This window comes from Anser brachyrhynchus (genome assembly GCF_964034855.1).
Source record: "Anser brachyrhynchus genome assembly, chromosome: 19".
Lineage (NCBI taxonomy): Eukaryota > Metazoa > Chordata > Aves > Anseriformes > Anatidae > Anser > Anser brachyrhynchus.
This window is the reverse complement of record NC_137712.1, coordinates 3,961,803-3,980,774: the sequence shown is the minus strand read 5'-3', so window position 1 is coordinate 3,980,774 and position 18,972 is coordinate 3,961,803. Positions and strand designations below refer to the sequence as shown.

Sequence of the window (18,972 nt, the reverse complement as noted above, 5' to 3'; positions counted from 1 at the left end):
CTGCCTGGGTGCTGGGGTGTCGCTGGTGGTGTGTGTCCCTTGGCGTTTGTCACTTAATGGTGGTCTGTCCCTTGGCGTTTGTCACTGGTGGTCTGTCCCTTGGCGTTTGTCATTTCATGGTGCGTGTCCCTTGCACCATCCCTCGGTGTTTATCACTGATGGTGCAAGGGACATGCACCGTCCCTTGCAGTTTGTCACTGATGGTGCACGTCCCTTGCTGTTTGCCCCCGGGTGCAAGCAAGCAGTGCTCGGTAGCTCCACGAAAAGAGGAACAAGAGGAGCAGAGCAGCGCTGGGACTGGGGGGCGAGCAGCCCCGCTGCCTCTCCACCTCCCTCCTCGCAGCGCCAGCCTCCTTTTCACCAAATCCTTGCATTTTACCCCTTCCAAATCCCTCTCCCCGACAAGCCCAAGGCCTGGGGGGGGCTGCTGCTAGGAGTCACCCAGCCGTGCTGAGCCCCCCCTCCACGTCCCGGACTGGGGCCGGGCCGGGCTAGGGGGGCGGGCGGGGGGGCCGGGCCGGCCGGGGAGGGGGGGCTGCTCCGCCCGGCCCTGATTTGCTGCTCGGCTCCCAGATTGACAAACTCTTGCCTCGGGTTTAAAAGAAGAAAAGGGAAGGAGGGGAGGGGGGGGGAAGAGAAAAGAAAGTTTTGCGCCGCAGGAGCGAGGCAGGGGCCGGGGGCCAGCGCGGTGGAGCGAGCGCGGCGGAGCCCCCGAGAGCTTTTCGCCCATCCCATGGCTTTATAGGGCGGCAGCTCTCCGGGGGGGGTGGGTTGGCGGGGGGGGGTCCGAGCTGCTTTTTTTCTTTTTTTTTTTCTTCTGGCGTGTTTTTTTTTTTTCGCATTTTTTTTTTCCCCCGAATTGTCCCGAGCTGGTGCCCCGTTTTTTGTGGACCATGGATACGCACACGCGGTGGAAAAGGCGCAGTTGGATACGGAGCTGGCTGCTGCTGCTGCTGGGTGCCGTGTCCCTCGGCCGGGCAGGTAAGAGGCAGGGGGAGACCCCCCCCCCCCCAGGGACCCCCCCCCCCTTTAGGCTTTGGTGGGTGCCAGAAGCGAGCCGGGGCCGCTGCGCCCTGCGAGCGGGGCTTTTGTGCGGGGCGAAGCGCTCCTGGGCTGCATTCCGGGGGGGAAAAAAACCCTTCAGCTGCTCGAGTCTGAATGCCATTTGTCAGGGGGCCCGTAAAAGGGGAGGAAAAAAACCCTTAAAACAATAGTTTATTCGTCTTTCTTAAAGAGTCTGCCTGTTGCTTTTTTTTTTTGTGTGTGTGTCCCGGAGCAAAAAAAGCTGGGACGCGTTGGTGGAGGCTGCAGCTCTTTATATGGCCGGGCGTGTGGATGTGTGTGTAACCGAGCCTCTCTTCGTGCACAGCTCTCCTCCCCGAGGAGCAGAAACTTTTGTCCACAAGTAATCTGCTTTCCTCCCCCCGTACATCAAAGCACAGATCTCACGCACAAAAAAAGCTGTGCAGAAGTTCCCGCTCGGCTCCCCAAGGCGCGCTCTGCCCTCTCGCCTCGCCAGCCCAGGTTTTCTGGGTTTCTCCTTAAAATCGCTGCTCCTGAGCGGGGCAGGAGGAAGCGTAGTGAAGCACCAGATGTGGAGCAGCACTGGGCGTGCAGCGAGAGCCGGGAACGTCACTTGGACGGCCGGGCAGACGCGGGGCTGAGCGCTCGGTTTCACCAAGCGAGCGCTCTGGTTTTGCAGAGCGCGTTTCCAGAGCTCTGCTTTCCAAATGTCTGCCGTCCCCAGGGTGGATGTGAAATGCCAGAGCAGGCTGGATGGAGACTTGTGGAGCCGCTCTAAGAGTTGCGCGTGCTCTCAGGGTGTTTGCTGAGGCTGTAGCAGGCACTTGGAGGTGTTGGTGCACCGAGCCCTTTTTGAACAGCACTGCGAGGGGAAGGCTAGCTTGTTGGCGAGGCTGCTTCGGAAATGTGAAAAGTTGGAGTTGTGCAGGGTAACTTGAGAAACGGGGTAGTACTCTGAAGAGCAAAGAGCTGAAAAGTCTGGGATTCAGCGTTCACGCTTGATACTTGCGTGCTTGCTGTCTTCCCTGGGAAGCCCAGGCAGTGGGGATGGCAGGGCTGGTTCTTAGGGTTAATGCTTGTGGGACTCTATATATAGCAGCGTGGCTGCAAACTAGAGCTTATGGGTTCCTAACATTTCCTTAAGAAAGCTGGCGTATGAGGAATGCTTTCATTGCTGGTTTGCTTGCAGAGTTTGAGCAAGATGGGGAAAATAAGTTGCTGGTCAATGAATAGAAATCACTGCCAGAAAGTTATCGGCAGTTAGACCTACTGCTGGAGTCTGTTTTACTGCAGAAGTGTTGGGCTGCTGGGGCAGTTCTCGCTGAGAATACTGGGGTGATGCTAGCTCCTCTTGATTCCCTTTTTGTGCAGCCAGCTTGTCTGGCCACCCTGACCTTGTGGCAATTGAAAATTGAACTACCCCCAGTCTCAACTATTTCAAAGGAGAGTTTACGAAGTTTTGTTTTCTTCTTTTGTCTGTGGCCGTACTGATGTTTCAGTGGTTTCAGAGCATCCTTAGACGTATTGCCTGTCAGCGAGTATCCTTCAGACAGTTTCAGCGTAGGACCCAGCTCCTTTTCAAGTTAGCAGGTAACTTTTCCGGCAGTACCGGGTCCAGCCCTGGGCGGCAGCTGCAGGAAGCAAAGCTCTGCTCTGGCTGGAGCTAATGATGTGCTGGGTGGCTGGCGAGCTGTTGGAGGGCCAGCTCCCTGCTCCAAGTAATGACTCTTGCAGTGAAAGCTTTGAGTTTTCTTAATGAGCCTCCTAATAGGGCATCAAATAATTTAAATGAGGGAGGAGTCAGATTTGGACTGTTGGTGGCATTGACTAATGCTTTTTATAGCTTTTTGATCTTTCCAAGTTTTCTTGGGTTTTATTTCAGCCCAGATTGTTTCAGTTTAGTTGGTTTCTGTGTATGGAGGGGCGAAACACTTCTGGGCTCATCCTTAGAAGCAGATCCATCAGGTATCCCCAAAGAAAGGGGGAAGAACCCAGGACAGAAGGCTTCCAGGGAAAATAGAGAAATCCCAGTGTCAGGAACGGCACGAACTGAACTGCCTCTGAACACGGCCCTTCCAGCTCACATTTTCCCATATTTTAACAGATGATGTCACGCAAATCTAACCCGCAAAGTTGGAGCCTGTCTATACTTTTACAAATGCCTATAAAGTTGAATTGTTTTTTTGGGTGAAAACTTCTGGAAGCAGCAGTTTCCTTTAGTGGTAGAGAAGTGTAATAATACATGGCATGCTCTTCAGAAGAAATAAAAATGCTGGAAATTATGAAGTATCCAGTTACCATCTGTTGCTTCTCCCCTTGGCTCTTCCCCAGTCATCCAGAATGAGCTAAAGAATAATCTTTATCCAGCCAGTTAGAAGTCCTTTTGTTTAATATTTTGCCAATTGAAAGCGTTGATATTGTTTTACAAGAAGAAATATGACTTTAAGCTTGGAATTGATGGCGACTCTGATTTCCAGTGTAAAACCTGGATTATGCTGTCAGCGTATTGCCAGTTTGGAACAGGGCTTTAAGTTAAAAGCAACCCAGCTGTCAGCCGTGCTCTGTCCAGGGGACGTGGTAGAGGCTTTCGGCTTAGGTAATTTATTATTCTTCCATGTAAGCTGGGGTCAAGATGAAAACCCTTTGCAGGCCCTTCCCTTAGAGGCAGTTCTTGAAGGCCGCTCTGGCAGTCGCCTCCCTGCAGTGCTGGATGCAAGAGCTGGTTCCTGACCCATGATCGAGGAGCTGGCTGTGCTGACTCCAATCAGGGCTAATGGGAACGCTGGCCCTGCGGTCCAAAGCACGGCTGCATTGCTTGGGCAACAGGTCATTGGGGATTGGGTCCCTTTTCATCTCTGGTCTTTAGGTTGTAGCTTTCTAAGGCAAAATCTGCTGAAGACTGCTGATCCTTTTTGATGTACAAAGAGCAATGATAGCGTGGACCTCCTGCCTGCTGGCATTGCTGTGTCAGAATGCTGCTTCTGGATCCTGGTATATAAATGTCTTTTTTAAAAGCAAGAGTAATCCAATAGACAAGACTTGTATTATTCCTAGTGTGTGAGGACATCCTGCCCTAGAACAAATAGGGGGGACCGCAAAAGGGATGCGCATCCTCTTAAATGAGTACTGTCCCCTGCCCCTTACTTTTTGTTGCTGAATGGGGATGGATTTCTCAGGTTCTTACAGTGTAAATAGGATTCCCCAGTGTCTCATGGTTACTGGTAGCTGCGTCATGTGTTGTGGGATGTGATATGTCCCACCTTTGGGGGTGATGCAGTGCTGTGGTTCCTGCTCTGAACTCTGCCTCCTCTGCAGCGGGACAGTGATGTGCGGGTGGAGGTGTGAGCCTGGGAGTGAGCTCTATCTGGTGTAAAAACTCCATGAGACAGTTGGAAGGCGATTAAGTTTAGTATATATTACACATTGTTCCTAAGTCTGTCTCCAGCTTGATCGTCTTATCCGTGCTCTGCTTAGTGCCTGGGCTGGCTGTTGGCAGCTCCCGAGGGAACTCGTCGAAGCGCCGTTGCTCGGTGTGGCAGCAGCGCTGTCTGTGATGCTCAGCATAGCAGCTCTAATTTTAAAGTACCATTTCTCTCCCTCAGAGCTCCAACACAAAAATATTTGCCACTGTCACAGGCCCACCATGTTAATGGCATGGATGCCCTATCACCCCGGCAGTGTGTGCCGGACTGCTTTTCCTCTGCCAGTGGTGATGGAGTGAGGTCCCGGTGCTGTCTGTGCCTCAAAGCTCCCCATCTGTCCCGCCGCCTGGCTTCAGGGCATGGTTTCAGAGTATGTTCTCATAACTGCTTTGAATTAGATCTGTTCCTTAAGCCAAGACAAACTATTGCAGCAGATGCTAAAAAAGCAGAAGGCACTGCTGTGGCACATATCGCTAATGCAGAGGCGTTTTGGGAAGTACCATTTATAGTTGCATTTTTAGGTAATGTGAGTTTTGTCTGGACTTCAGAAATAAATCAGGGAATGCTTTCCAGGAAACCACTCCTCAGACTGAATTTTTCTTTGTCTGTAGCAGTAAAGCAAATCGGCAGTTGAATTGGAGTTACTTTTTGTACTTTTGTCTTATGACCTGATCCTTTAGGCTGCTATCTGGGTGCTGGGGCTGCGGTGTGGTGTGGGGAGCGCATTGCAGGGCTGCTCTCGGACCAGGTGGAAGCTGCATGGCCAGCTGTACTGGGCAAACATGCAATTCCCAAATTTCAAAAACTGTGTAGCAATACTGGGAATGCTTCTGTGGAAGCAGGTCGAAGATCAGCTGCTTTTTGGGCTGACAAAACCCTGTATGGGGCAGTTGGAGGAAGGAGCTGGTGTAGGTAGGGTGTGAGGTATCAGCGCGGTGCTGCTGTGGCTGCCTGGGGACGCAGCTGGAGGATGGAGGGGCCTGGGAAGGGCTGGGGGCAAGGAGCTGAGCCCGGGGCTGTCGGACAGCAGCAGACGCTGCTGGTGCAGGGGTGGCTCTTGACCTTGAAGGACTTTCAAAGGGTTGAGCTAAGAGGCTCGTTTGCTGCTTGGCACCTCTTTTAGAGATGGTTAGGATATGGTCTGTGTACGCTGGTTTGGGGGTAGAGGTGCCCAGCCCAAGTGATTTGGGAAGAACAAGTGCATTTTGAGCTCCTCCTGTTCTGCTACAGGGTGAATTGACTTTGAAGTGTAGCAGTCCCTGTGACTGGAGAAATCCCTGCTGCATTGCATGTGCTGAAGTGCCAGACTTATGTTTGCATGCATGTGCCCATGTATGTGCTCACCCAGTTTGCTTAGCAGGAACCTTATCCTTAGGAAGCAGCTATCCTATAAAACTAAGGAAAAATCAAATTTGGGTTTTGGTTGAAAGCATGATCACTTCTCCCATGTGAAAACTTAGGAGAATGGAAATTCCAGTTTAAAACAAGATTATTTGGAAAGTACACCATGAATGAACCACAAGTTACACCTCAAACTCCATTCATGTGGAGGAATACTTTTTCCAGTGTAGACTTCCCCTCACGCCTGTAGGAAAGCCCTTACTCTGCAGGTCTGATACAGTGACCGAGGACACTCTGGGAATGCTGAGGCCTTTCAGTCATCCGCTGGAATTGGGTCAAGTTAAATATCTTCAGTATTTGCCCAACAGTAAGTGTCAGTGTCACCACAAAGGCATGCGTGCACAATTGTGCTTCCACTGCTCGGCTTGATGATCTGCTGGGTTCCCTGAGCTATTGACGTTTGGAGCTGCTTTGGAATAGAATTGTTGTATGGAAGGCAACCATCTGAGTTGGATTCGTGGCAGGTCTGTCCCGTACGAGCAGCAGGACCTGGAAGTGGCGCAGTGCTGGGACCCCCTGCCTGTCCCAATGTGGGGGTCCCCTTGGATCGGTGGTGGCTGGGGAAGCCCCAAGGGAGGACCCGTGCCACAAAAGGCACTGCTCCTGCTGCCTTCCGAACTTGATTTGTGCAGAGATGTGGACTTGGTTGTGTTCGTCTGGGTAAGGGCTGTTTAAAAAGTGCCTTTCTTGGCTCTTTTTTACTTGGATTTCTCTGATTACGACCCCACACCTTATTACAGAGCTGTCAGGAATAGCACTGTTTTTTATTCCTTGCTTTTGGGAGGGTGGCTTTCTGGAGAGGTTTTAGGAGACTTCAGGACAGTGAAACCTTCCAGATGAACAGTGTGCCTTCTGGAGAAAGCAGCGAGCCCCATGTCTGTAGCGGGATGCGGGGTGGTGCGCTGTGGCAAATGAGGGGGAGCTCAAGTGTGTTTGTGGGGCTTGGTTTGGCTCTGGGGAAAGCTCTGCCCCTTGTGCAGAGTTCAATTCTGTCAGGAGCTGCTTTGTGCCTGCGGAGCAGAACTGCTGGTGTGGCTTACCCAGAGTTTTAAGGCTCCTGACACCCATCCTTTAGCAGAAAATTACCTCGAAGACCAAGACACCAAGACTGCGGAGTAGGTTTTGGAGAATTAGAGTGTGGGGCTACTGCGTAAAACTATTTTTCTGGTGAGAGCTGAAACCTTCTGCAAACTGTAGGCTGCTTGGACCAGTGGCCACGTCCAGAGGCTTGTTTCATTGCTAGACCTTTCATTGCAAACCTTTAACCAAGGTAAGCAGGGTGCTGTCCTCAGACCCTTAAGATCTTCTGCCTTCTGATGTTACCTGCTTTTTTCCCTCAGCTGTTTAGGCAATTTTCCTTCAGCTATTTAGGCAATGCTCCCCTCCTTTGCCCTCCTGTCTTGCTTGAGAGAAGTTGCTGGGACCCTTTTCCAGCTGCAGCTGTATATCAAAGCTTTTTATCCTTAGTAGCTCTGCTGAAGCTCATGTGGATATGTGCTGAGTTCGCAAACTGGCAGTTTTCCTTAAAATTGAAACCTTTGTGTGAAACAAACAAATTAAGAAAAACCCAATAATGGGAAGAATGACTAAAACCGGAAAAAAAAAGTTGAGACATGAAAGAATGGAAAAAATTGCTACAATCTCATGTTATGTGGAAAAAACTTAGGTTGGCAATGGGGTGTAATTAGCCACTGGGTTACTGTCGGCAGATTTCAAGGCTCTTGAAAAGAAGCCTAGCACTGAGTGAACCATCCAGATGATGCTGTGGTTTCTCTGTGGACACGTCTGGAAAATCTTTAGAACTAAAATAAATGAAGGAACTACACAAAAGGAATTTTTGAGGTTGGTTGCTCTGAGTCTGGACTCTTCTCTACAGAAGCCAACAGGATTCTTAGCATCATCTGGAAGCTTTCACAATGTCGAGATGTCACTTCTGAAATTAGGAAAATGATAGTAATGTATTTACAACACAGAAGTTTTTCTTAAAGATGGTTTAATAAGCTGGAAAGAAAAAGGATGGTTTGGGGATTGAATGAGTGGAGTGAGCTGCAGCAGTGCTCGCTCCCAGGCTCTGCTGCAGCCTTTCAGCCCCTGGGCAAGCCCCTGTATTTCTGATGCCCTGGGGTCTGATCCTCTATCCCTGTACAGAACCTGGCATCGAGTCACTGCTGTAAAACAAAAGTAAGGCTGGATGCTGATACGCCAGCAAGACACACTTGTTTGCAAGCACTGAAGTGTTTTGAGCCCTTTTTCATCCCTGTGCCTCAGGTTATGTTCTGAGTTGTGGTCTGAGTTGTCTGCTTGAAAAATGTTTTTCCTCTGTGGGATGGTCTCTTCCTGTCTAGCAACACTAGTGCCTCACACGCTGCAAATCCAAAAAGTTCTTTGGATTTTTGTCTTCAGACTTTGAACAGATTGTTCTTACAGTTTAGATGATGGAGAATAATACAGACTACTATGTCCTTACATCTGCTGCTCTCGATGCTCTGAAGCTTTCTAAGTGAAATCTGAAGGAGGTGGAGGGTCTGTTAGGCAACCACACGCTTTCTTTTACTGGGAAGAAAAGCGTCAGGAAGCTGGAGGGGTGGAAATGGAAGCAGGGTGCTGGATAGTGTGGCTGGGTCACCCTGTGGGTGTTGCGTACTAACCCTGGGCTGTAAGGTGGGCTGATGTCAGTCTGTTACTGCCTCGGAGCTGGAGATGCTCAGCTCTTGCTGCTATAAGAAAGCACTTCCAGTGTGTTGTTACTGAATGCCCTGCCCTCATCCAGGCCCTGGGCTGAGTGCGTTTGTCCCTAATGAGTTTGGTTTGATTTCTTGTGAAGTCCCCCATGCCCGATGCTGTATTCCTTGGGGCGCTCAGCCCATGAGGCTCGGGGCCACCTTCCCGCCTATCTGAACAGCGTCTGGATTTCCCCTAAAGGACCTGGGCACCCTGTTTTCCTGGTGAGGGATGGGGTGTGTTTCAGGGGCTGTGCTGTCCTTAGAAAGCTGCTGCCTGCTGAGGATCTGAGTGACCTGTGGGGCTTCAATGCAGCTGCATCTGTTGGCATGGGCTGACCCCGCGTGCCATCCCTGCCTGCATCACGCCGTGCCTCTGCAGCCAGGGAGATGCTAAGTCTTTCAGAGTAAATAAAGTAATAAGTTTTTTTTTCCTGGCTCAGCTTTTAGGCAAACTGTTGAAAGCCCTTTTCTTTCTTCGTGCTCTGTTTTGAAGCTGCAGCTCTGGAAACCCTGCACCAAGTCAATGAGGGGAAACTCCTGGAGAGGAGAGGTCACCGAGGGGTCTGCTGCAGCCCCTGCTTGGAGGGACTCTCAGGAAGTTTTAGTGGCCGGATTTAGTTTCATTTACACGTCAGCTGGGGTTTCTATTTTCTGTGTGGACATGCAGGAAAGCCGTGCTTGGGCTGAGCGCCTCCTGTATCCTCACCGAGACCCTCGCTGGCCCCTTTTCCTCTTCTCTTCCTCCCTCCACCCCCTTTTCAGTTTCCAAGACAATACTTCGGTAAGAATTCCTTGCAGCTGAATTCCTGGAGGTGACAGTGCCGGTTTCCCAGGATCTCTTCCACTCGTGCACCATTTTATACGGACTTCTGCCGGTAGGGTATGAGCTGCTCGGGCTGCACCCCTCAGCTGCGAAGTGAGAAGCAGCGGGGTTGCGTGGTCTTGGAGGGGCTCATCCTGCATGCGCTGGAATGAGATGCACACGCCGTGTACTCTTGTCTGCTGCAGGGTAGAGAGCTGGTCCGAGGGCTGCAGTTCACCAGCTGAATAATGAGCGCATTGTTTGTATGCCCTTATTTCCAGCTTGCACCATTAGAAGTGAATAGAAAGGTCAAGGAGATGAGTCACGCTGAATACAAGTGTCATTCTGCTCAGAAGAAATGGAAAAAAAAGGAGCTTCCAAGCCAGGTGCTTCAGCTGGTGCCAAACAGCTCTGTTTCACTGTATTTTGAGAGTTACAAGACGAAATCTCAGCTGAAATCTGAAATGTTCAAGCACCTAAATGTTAGCAAGGGTCTGGAGCTGGGGTTTGGCAATTGGAGCTGCCATGGGCTCTGAAACCAACCGCTGATGTAGGCTGTACACGGAGAAACCTGGATAATATTCTGGAAGCAGGCTTGTTGCTGCTGTACTGCTTCAGTGGCTTTGCAAAACAAAGCTGGAGCTTGTTAGTAAGCTCCTCTTCTTCCTTGCCACTTCTAAATTAATGTGGTAACTCCTAATACTCGGGATGCTTTCCTCCAATGCTTAGCAAGGCTAGTCATGTTAAGATGCTGTCCTGGGACAATATCTCTTGAAAAGCCGGCAAAAAAAAAAGGTGTGGACTTCAGGCAATGGGTCCTGGCTTGGTCGCTGCACCATCCTGGAGGGAAGGAGCTGCAATATTACAGCGGGGTGGTGGGATGTATGAGTCCATAGGGTGCCTGGAAATAAGCGTGGGCACACCCTATAGTTTGCCACCATCCCCTTTCCTGGCCCTAGTAAATGCCCTGTTGTAAATTAAGCTTTTTTAATTTCCTGCCCAGAAGATTGACTCTACAAGCCCCAGGCAGCTGGTTAACCACACTGGCACAGCCCTGAAAATAGAAATTGTGGCTCTGGGTTGCACTTGTGGAGGGGGGAGCGGTGGGCTGTGCATGGGTTAATGCCAAGTGGGTGGGACACGATGGGGAGTTGGCCACAGTTTTCCTCTAATTGATACTGCTGGGACAATTTCAGTAAAGCAGCAGCGGTGGCTAGGAGGCCAGAAAACAGAAGCTGTTAATGCTCATTTTAGTGCGATAGAATTTAAGTCCTGGGCTCTCGTACCTCTGGGTTTCACTTTTCACATGGCTGAAATGCTCTCCTTTGGGATCATCAGCACTTGGGCTAATTGCTTTTTGCTGTCCCGGGAAGGAAGCACGTGTGCCGTGGTGGAGGCAGTGGTGCTGGGGCACACACCCTGCGTGTCGTCTGGTGCTGCTCTGGTATTTTGGCAGAGCACGAATCCTGAGAGACTGCATAGAAATGTTTACATTTTTGATTTCTAGCCATTGGATTTTTCTGTTGTGAAATCATTTCTCCGGTGTAAAACCGATATTCCTTCAGAAAAATAACTAGAGCCCTCGATTTGTCTTCCCCCATCAAAGTGTAGCCTTAGCAGGAAGCTAAGCCACCCATTTACTGCCCACCTAATGCGAGATGATTTCCATAAGCAACTTCTGAAGGAGTTTTGCTGGTATAATTTCTGTCCAAGCTAGCTGAAAATTCAATAAAAATTCTATTTGATATCGAATGACCGGGAACGCGGGCTCTTCTCATAATGATGTGGTGATTTGACCTACAGGTGTAGTAAGGCAGGAAGGAGTCAATGGCTTGCAGCGCTCGCATGGGAGGACGGTGCCTGGTTTGTGCGTTGAAGCCTTGGCTCTGATGTGTTGGTATTGCATGGCAGTCCACCTGTGGAGATGGATGAGGTGGGCGTAGGTGTGTTTGGCTGCTGGCAGGTAGGACGTGGCTCCTAGGGCTGGCAGAGCTGCTCTGCACTCCCTGCTGTGACCCCACTGGAGCTGCAATGCAGGAGAAATGTGCTGCAGGGCAGGACATGCCCCTCAGAGGATTTTGCCTGAAAGATGTGAGGCTGTCCATCCCCCAGTTACAGCATCTGTTCCCTGGCTGTGGGCTGCTCAGTGTCTCGCCTTGGAAAGCTGTCGATTCCTTGAAGGATAAGGAGTGCTTGCCTGGAGCCCTGTGGCTGCAGATGCTTTTCTTAATGAGGCTGGTGTTGTTTTTCTCTTGATCCCTTCGGGTCTTCTGCTTTTTGTAACAGGGAGGGCAGATCACAAAGAATCCCCTTGTCGTTTCCGTGATCCAAAAGCGACGTGAGGGTGGGAGGAGGAAGCAGTTTTCATCCCTGTCACTGCCTTTTGGCACACGTGGGAGAGTGCTCATATAGGAAAACTGCTCGGAATGTTCTCTTGCAAGGGTTTGCAGGGATCGGGAGAGGCATACTATCACGTCTCGTACGCTTTGGGAGAAAGTCCCTCTCTCTGCCTCTCTCAAATGTTTAAATTACAACAATCTGTCTTTCTGCCACTGTTGGATGCTTTTCCTCCTGACCTCAGGAGCTGGGACTAGGAGGAGGAGCAACCAGCCCCCAGCGCTTCTAACCGGCTCTGGCTTTTCGAAAAACTTCAGCTCTGATTCCCTGCAGGACGCAAAACAGAAAACAATAAGGCCCATATCTGCTCTGGAAACATCGATTTTCCCAGTGCTCTTGTAATTACAAGAGATAACAGGAAGCAGCGAATCCTTTATGCACTGGAGGTTATAGTCTTATGAGATATATAGGAGGAAGGCAGCAGGCATGCTTAACCTTTCTGCTGGAGCTGGTCTGGAGCATGAAGGCTTCTGCCGGGTCTCAGCTTTTTCTCCTCAAACCACAGATGCTCGCCCAGCAGGGTCTGACTGCGAGATGCTCGCTGGGAGCAGAGCTGAGAGCTCAGGGCCGGGCAGGATCAGCCCTTCGCTCTTTACATGGGAAACCACAGCCAAGGAGCCCCGCAGCTGCTGGCAAACGGCGGTGCCTTGCCCTGGGGGGTCGTGGATGCTCTGTGTCGTACCTGGTCTCCGAATGCAGCTTGCAGGGGGGTTCCTGTGCTGAGGGTTGAAGTCACCCCTGTGTGCCAGCTAGGATTTTAGTCCGACCTTTTGGTGCCTGCGCTCTGAGTTTTGCCGTGCCCACGGGCCCCGAGGCTGGGCAGAAGCAGGATTTTGGTGCTTGGCTGCAAGCGCTGCTCTTGCAGCACGCTGTGCTGCTCTGGGTGTCTGCCCACGTGGGGCTGGGACCCTTAGGGACCTGCCTCCTGCTGACCTGGGGAATTAAGGCAGTGATGTAGAGGGCATTGTTAGGGCTTGGCCAGATGGGCCAGGGCCCTACTGGCCTTGGGGACGCATCCCAAATAAAGATCAGGCGTGCTGCTAAAATGGGCACGATTCCCACAAGCCTAGAAATAGCTGAGTCTGCCTGAGCAAAGCTGGCCACTTCAGGGTGTGGGACTAGTTTCTTTTTTTTTCCAAGGATGAAGCAGAAACATCTGCTTTGCAGGGGTGGGGTGGGTGAATTTTGCCATATTATTCCAGGTAGTGGGCTGTGAGGAACCTGGGTGGGGTTTGGGGCCCGATGTACCTGCCCCTCTTGCTGTGACTTAGGTGGTTAGTGTTTGTTTTTCTGATGGTGGTGAAATGCAAATATAGTAAGTCTTCGTCAATGATGGAAGGGCTAAAATATGTGAGAGATGAGAGCTTCTAGGAAACTTCAAACTTCAAATTAGGGGAATACTCCTGGACTGATGAAGCGAACCAGCTGGGGCTCCTTTGCAGATCACAGGACCCTCTGTATCCTATTGCAGAGGGGCCTCCATGCCCCTAAAAGATCACTGCTTCAGTACTGTGAAGCAGAAATTACTTTAACCTCCTTTGGGACACAAAGCTCTTTGACTGTATGTTGCTAATTTAGGATGTGAAGGGATAATCTGGTATGCATGCACGACTTCTCAGAAACAGATTACTGCTTTCCTCAGAGGACCATGGCCGTATGTCTCTCCCCTCCCCTTTCCGCTTTGGGGCATGGAGGAAAGAGTGCATTTAGTTCTCTCCTTCTCCTGAAGGATCACTGTGCTTCTGTCCTGCCAGGAAAGGCTCTGGTTCACGTTGCAAGCTCCCCCTGTTCCCCAGCTGCAGAGTTAAGCTGAAGCTTTGGGATTGCAGGTCTGTGGCCTTAGGGTCACTTGAAAAGCCCGGCTCCTGAGGATCTGTGAAATGAGCTTTCCTATGCTGAGGACCAAACCTGCGGATGTGCCGCAAGCAATATTTGGGGGGAACAGATCTGTCTCAATACATTTCTTTCCACTTCAGTGAGCAACGAAGGGCAGTGGTGGGGTGTCAGAGCAGGCAGGTATGTCATGTCTGCGTAACGTCAATCGACGCAGGATTAAATAAGGCATGTGGAAAATTCTTCTAGGAAGTAAAGCACGGTGAGAAATAATCGCTGGAGAGCTCGGGAGGTGAAATAACCTGCTGTAGACAAGCAGCAGTCCTCGTCTGTGCCCCTGGAAATCATCCAAATGATGGATCAGCAGCCTGGGGGAGGAAGTGGCATACTTGGCACGGGTGAGGCTCGCAGGTCGGAGAACATCCCGCGGTGCTGAGGAAGCAGCTCTCTTACTGCACTCCGATGTTTTGTCGAGCGTGAAGTGCCCCTGAGTGAATGGAAGGGAGGATGTGGGCAGGGAGCTGCTCCGTAAGGCAAAATGTCTGCGCCCCTTGGAGCCAAGGGGCGGGGAGCCAGTTGTCACTGGAGGGGCTGCTGCTCCACTGAGGTCTGGCTGATTTTTGGGGTGCTAGCAGAAACAACGGAGTTTTTACGGTTGCTCGGGATTGACACGGGTTAGCTTGACCCATAACATCCTGGGTTTTAGTATGAAACTTTGTTCCGTTGTGTGCGTGTAGCTATGCTCTTGCACCTGGAACTTACCTGCATCTGTCTTAATGCTTTTTGTCTGAAATAGGCAAAATGGGCAAAAGGAGCAAGGATAGCAGTGGCAAAGGGCATAGTTCCTTCCACCCTCTCATGGGTTTGAGTCTTGTATGTAGCTGATATTTCCTAGGATGGCTGTCTTCATGTCAAAGTGAATGGCTTTCTCTTCCTTGCTCTGGAAAAGATCTCAATGTATTTTTGAAGAACGTAGTGTGTTGTCTTTGCTCTTCTATAAAGGTGAAATTTGTTTTCCTGTAGTTATGAAAAATCTGCCCTTCCTCGGAGTCGTGAATGATGGCACACAAAATGTACACAGATTGCTTTTAAGCTACTGTATATACCCTGTACAAGGTACTGCATACATAGCTTGTTTTCCTGGTGGAGAAAATATCAAGCATGTTCCACGTGTAGATCAGTCTTCCCAAAATCTGCTGATAACTCTTATTGGCATTTGCTTTTTCTCTGGTTTTCCAAATGCTTTACCTCATTTGGCTGCTGCTCAACACACTTTTTGCTCATTTGTGTGATGAGTGGTGCTGGGCTGCTGTGCTTATCTGCACGGAGTGGTGCCTTGATGCATCGTTTGCCTTCTCGCTCTGTATATATGTAAAAATAGCAAACATTCCTTACACACATTCACGAATGGATGCACAAGTGATTGGAAGTGTCAGCATGCACTTTTCCAGATGGTAGAAGCATGTTCCTTCATTTATTTCAAATGTCAAACTCAATAAAATTAATTACTACCAGACTTGAACTGAAGTGATAGTGATTGTCTCAGTTCCCCCAGCGTGGGGTAAAGTCGCACGCTGCAAAGAAGCAACAGCCTTCATGAGTTAAAATGCAATTGCTAGGCTGGCTCCAGGCCCTTCTGTTGCTCTTGTCCTGTTTGTGGTTGCGGTGCCAGCATCCTGGAGCTTGCTGCGACGTCTCTCACTGCGCTACAGTAAGCTCTAGATCTACCCTTAATCTTTTGTTTTTCTGCTTGTCTGCCAGAGGATGCCTTTTTTTTTTCCACTTAATGTGCTTTGAAGTTTGCAGGCTTCTCGGGGATAGCAGTTGTGGAACTACCTAAGCTGGGCAGGGCTGTAGAGGAATTGCGGTGGTCAGATGTTGGCCAAGTTCAGGGATGGGTGCTTGGTTTGGTGCCCAACTTAGGGCAGTAAAGGACTGAATCCCAGCTTAGCAGTTCCGAGTGAATGCCATGAGCTCTCCTGACCTCTGGAAACCGGGCTGGATGAGTCTCAAGACAGTCCCATAGAACATAAATTTATGAAAATAAAATCTATGAAAATCTATAGAAATCAGTAACGGAACATGTTGGTTCATGACAGCTCTTGTCCCACTTGTGCTCGGTGCGCATCGTGGCTGTCCTGGTTTTGGGAAGTGGGCAGAGCTCCGGTGGTGTTTGGCATTGCCTCCAGGCACTGGGTTTGGTATTGCATGCAGGCACTGGCTCAGGTGCAGGGCTGCGAGGCTTCATCCAGATCCTTGGAAACCATACTGTGCATCTGTTTGGAGTGCTTCGTTTCCACCCTGCATTTTACCTTAGAGTCTGTTCTTGTAAGGGATTTTCTAGATGATTCCTTCCAGTAACCCTTTGCACCTCTAGCACCGGGGTTTCTTTTAGATGATGCCCTGCAGCACTTCTGAAAGTGGATCGCAGGGATCGCAGGTTTGCCATTTACTTTAGGGAAATAGCTGTTATCAGAGAATTTCCAGTGGTGGTTAACTTAGGATTCAAACTTAGGATTCACACCCTCGATGTCTCCATGCCCCTCCAGCCTCTTATCCAGGCCTGACACTGCCGTAGTGGCCACTTTCTCTGGTCTCTCCCAACGCTATCTGGAAGGCTCCCTTGCCTCTGGTACCCAGAAAAATAAACAGCCCTGGCTCCTCTTGCCCTCTATTGTCTCTCTCCTTTGTGTTAAGTACAGTAATGCCTCTGAGCTACCCCGGGGCTCCTTGGTTCCCATGCCTCCCCATCCCTCTCACAAAGGACCTCTTCTCTCCCGGCGTTCTGGGCGTTGTGGCTCTGCAAATGTGGCAGCGACCCTTTGCTCGGTATGAAAATAGCCCCTGCCTTTTTGTAGCTGTCACTTATTTTTGCTCCTTTAATTAGACTTGATCCTGCTTGTATTTTTTTCCCTTGACCCTTGTCTTTTTACCGCAGTATGTTTCCGAAAAGCCTTTCGGCTCCCTTTCTACCTGCAGGTACCCAGCTGTGCTGGCTCACAGGCTCCTCTTTGGGCTGAGCTGGAAGTTTAATTGCAAGGCTCCAAACTTTCCCAAATATTTCCCACTTGTGTTGTAAGGCTCCCCCGGGACGAGACTCTGCACACTTGTAGTTCAGATTATTCTTCCATCTGCTTTTGCCTAAAGCTGGCGGCTATTTGTGTGACTCCCCCAGATACTTGTCTCTGGGTATTTTAATGCTGGTGCGATTGAATTCCAAATGTTCCTGCTCGGTGGCATCTTCACCCACCCCGTCTGGTTGCTTTTCAAGTGTCACATCCAGACAAAGAAGGACCTGGTAACTCTTCTCATGCACAAATTTTCCTGTGTCGAGGCTGTGGTTTCTCTGAGTGTCGGAGAAGGATCTTTCTCTGCAAGAAACAGCACGCTTCTGGTCGGCCTTCAGCAGTGATGCTGTTTTACACCACGTGGGGATCTGCCCCGTGGTACCTTCCTGATGTATAGCTAAGCTGTTTTCCCACCTCATCAATATCTCGTTAATCAAAGTCCTGCTCCTGCTGCTGATCAAAGCTCTGGCCTTTGCACAGGCGCGGCATTGCCTGGGAAAACATTTCCAGCTCGGTTTTCGGTGACCACCCTGAAGCGTAGGCTGGAGCAGCATCCCCCGGCCACCTGCCTACCTCCCTTGTCCCCAGCCGCGCTGCTGCTGGCTCTGTCAGCGTGCTGATAAATCTCTCCGGGTCCAGCCGCTCTCCCTGCCAAGCTTACTGCCTTTCTCCCTCTGCCTTTAACTTTTCCAGCAGGCTGTGCTGTGGCTGGGAGGAGTTACCTGTGCTGACTGCCGCCACCAAGGGTGGATGCGATTTAGGCTAGCGACGTTTCCAAAAGCATCTTGGGGAGCTGGCTGTCCTTCTGGAGCATCCAAGTCTGTCCTCTTGCTTTGTGAAGGGATCTTATTCAGGTGCCTTTGCCTGGCTGGTGTTTTTATGAGTGTAAAAGGGTGTTTGGAGGGGCTAGGAGAGGAGGTAAATGTTGTGCTGTTCAGTCATGGTGCTTTTGGAAGTCAATTTTCTGTTATACTGCACAGCTTCTGCAGTAGAGAGACAGTGAGCTTGTGACAGAGCTCTGCTGCTGCGCAGGAGGCGTCCTGGGCCTGAAGGGTCTCTTTCCCCTGCCCTCAGTGAAATCATGAACAGAGGAGGTGAAAGCAGTTTAACTGCAGGAACAGAAGCTGCTTGTCCCTCCCAGCTCCTCTGGGAGGTGATGAACTTGCCTCGGGGGACAGAGGATGGGGTTGGGAAGGACGGATGAGCGTTGTGGTGGTCACGAGCGGTTTCTACTCTTCACTGCCCTGAAAAGCAGACGCTTTTTGCCAAGGTATTGGTTTATGAATTGGCAAGAAGCAAACTCCCTGTGCAGGCCTGTGTGCGTGCAAGTTGCTGGGGCACCTGGGGCTGCACGGAGGTGGCCAGCAGCTGCTGCTTGCAGGCAGTGCCTAGGAGTTAGTTTTGTTGGTAAAGTTAGTTAAAGTTAGTAAAGTTAGTTTTGCCCTCACGGGATGACTGACATGTCGCTGCAGAGGGGCAGCTGAGGGGCTTTCGAGGTGAAGCAGCTTCTTGTGCATGCAGTTGGAAGGTTGTGTTTGGGACTGAATAGCAGTGGCAAAAAAAAATCCATTTTACGGCCTCTAAAGCACATGCTTAATTAACATTTAATGCCTAACTTGGGTGATAAAGGAGGAGTTTATTGGATGGTCAAGTTGGTAATGTCCGATGTGCAGAGCTGCAGATGGACTGTCTCCATTTGTCACTGATTCCTGTGACCTTGCTCGTGTTCACTTGTATTATCCTGCTTTTGGTACAGAAGAAAACTTAACAAGTATTGTAAGCCCTTAAAACAAATAAAGGGCGATGTCAGAGTAAATGTATTATACAGCAGAGAAAACCGTTTAAAATGAGGCTAATGTGTCAGGGCATTGATTTCTGTGCTGCTTTTTACTGTTTTTTACCTCCTGCAATATAGTGGTGTGGGCTGTGCTTGTACTGTAGTGAAGAGGTACGGGTAGAGTGCACATCAATACCAAGCTGCATTTAGACGAGCTGTCCTGGATCAGGATTTTGAAGCCCAATGCTTCCAGGGGCTGCTAAGCTTGGTGCAGAAGCTGGGTCTCGTTGCTTGTAGATCTCAGGGCACTGATGCTGCTTGTAGGTGCCTGAGGAGCTGTTAGATCTTGCTCGGGAATCTTGATATGCTGTGATTGCATTTCTGAGCATCATGCAAATGATGCTTGTTGTGCTGTGCTCCTTTACAAATTTGCTTTTTGATTACCCCCCTCTTAGGGACAGCCTCCGTCAGCCTTATCACCTCACCTTATTAAGTAAATTGCCACTAAACATATTGGGGTTGTTTG

The 18,972-nt window shown here is 50.2% G+C and overlaps 1 protein-coding gene across 3 annotated transcripts in view; it reads left to right on the top strand.

Annotated features, from left to right (window-relative positions):
• COL5A1 (collagen type V alpha 1 chain) overlaps nt 1–18,972 on the top strand; it is a 168,560-nt gene that overhangs the window by 18,550 nt on the left and 131,038 nt on the right. Inside the window, exon 2 of one of the 3 annotated variants that reach the window (XM_080561588.1) lies at nt 870–981. In XM_080561588.1, coding sequence (XP_080417714.1) covers nt 894–981 — 88 coding nt within the window. In that variant the 5' untranslated portion in view covers nt 870–893. Of the gene's footprint in view, nt 1–632; nt 982–18,972 lie in introns of those variants that run through there. The other 2 variants (XM_080561589.1, XM_080561590.1) reach the window with 2 other exon arrangements.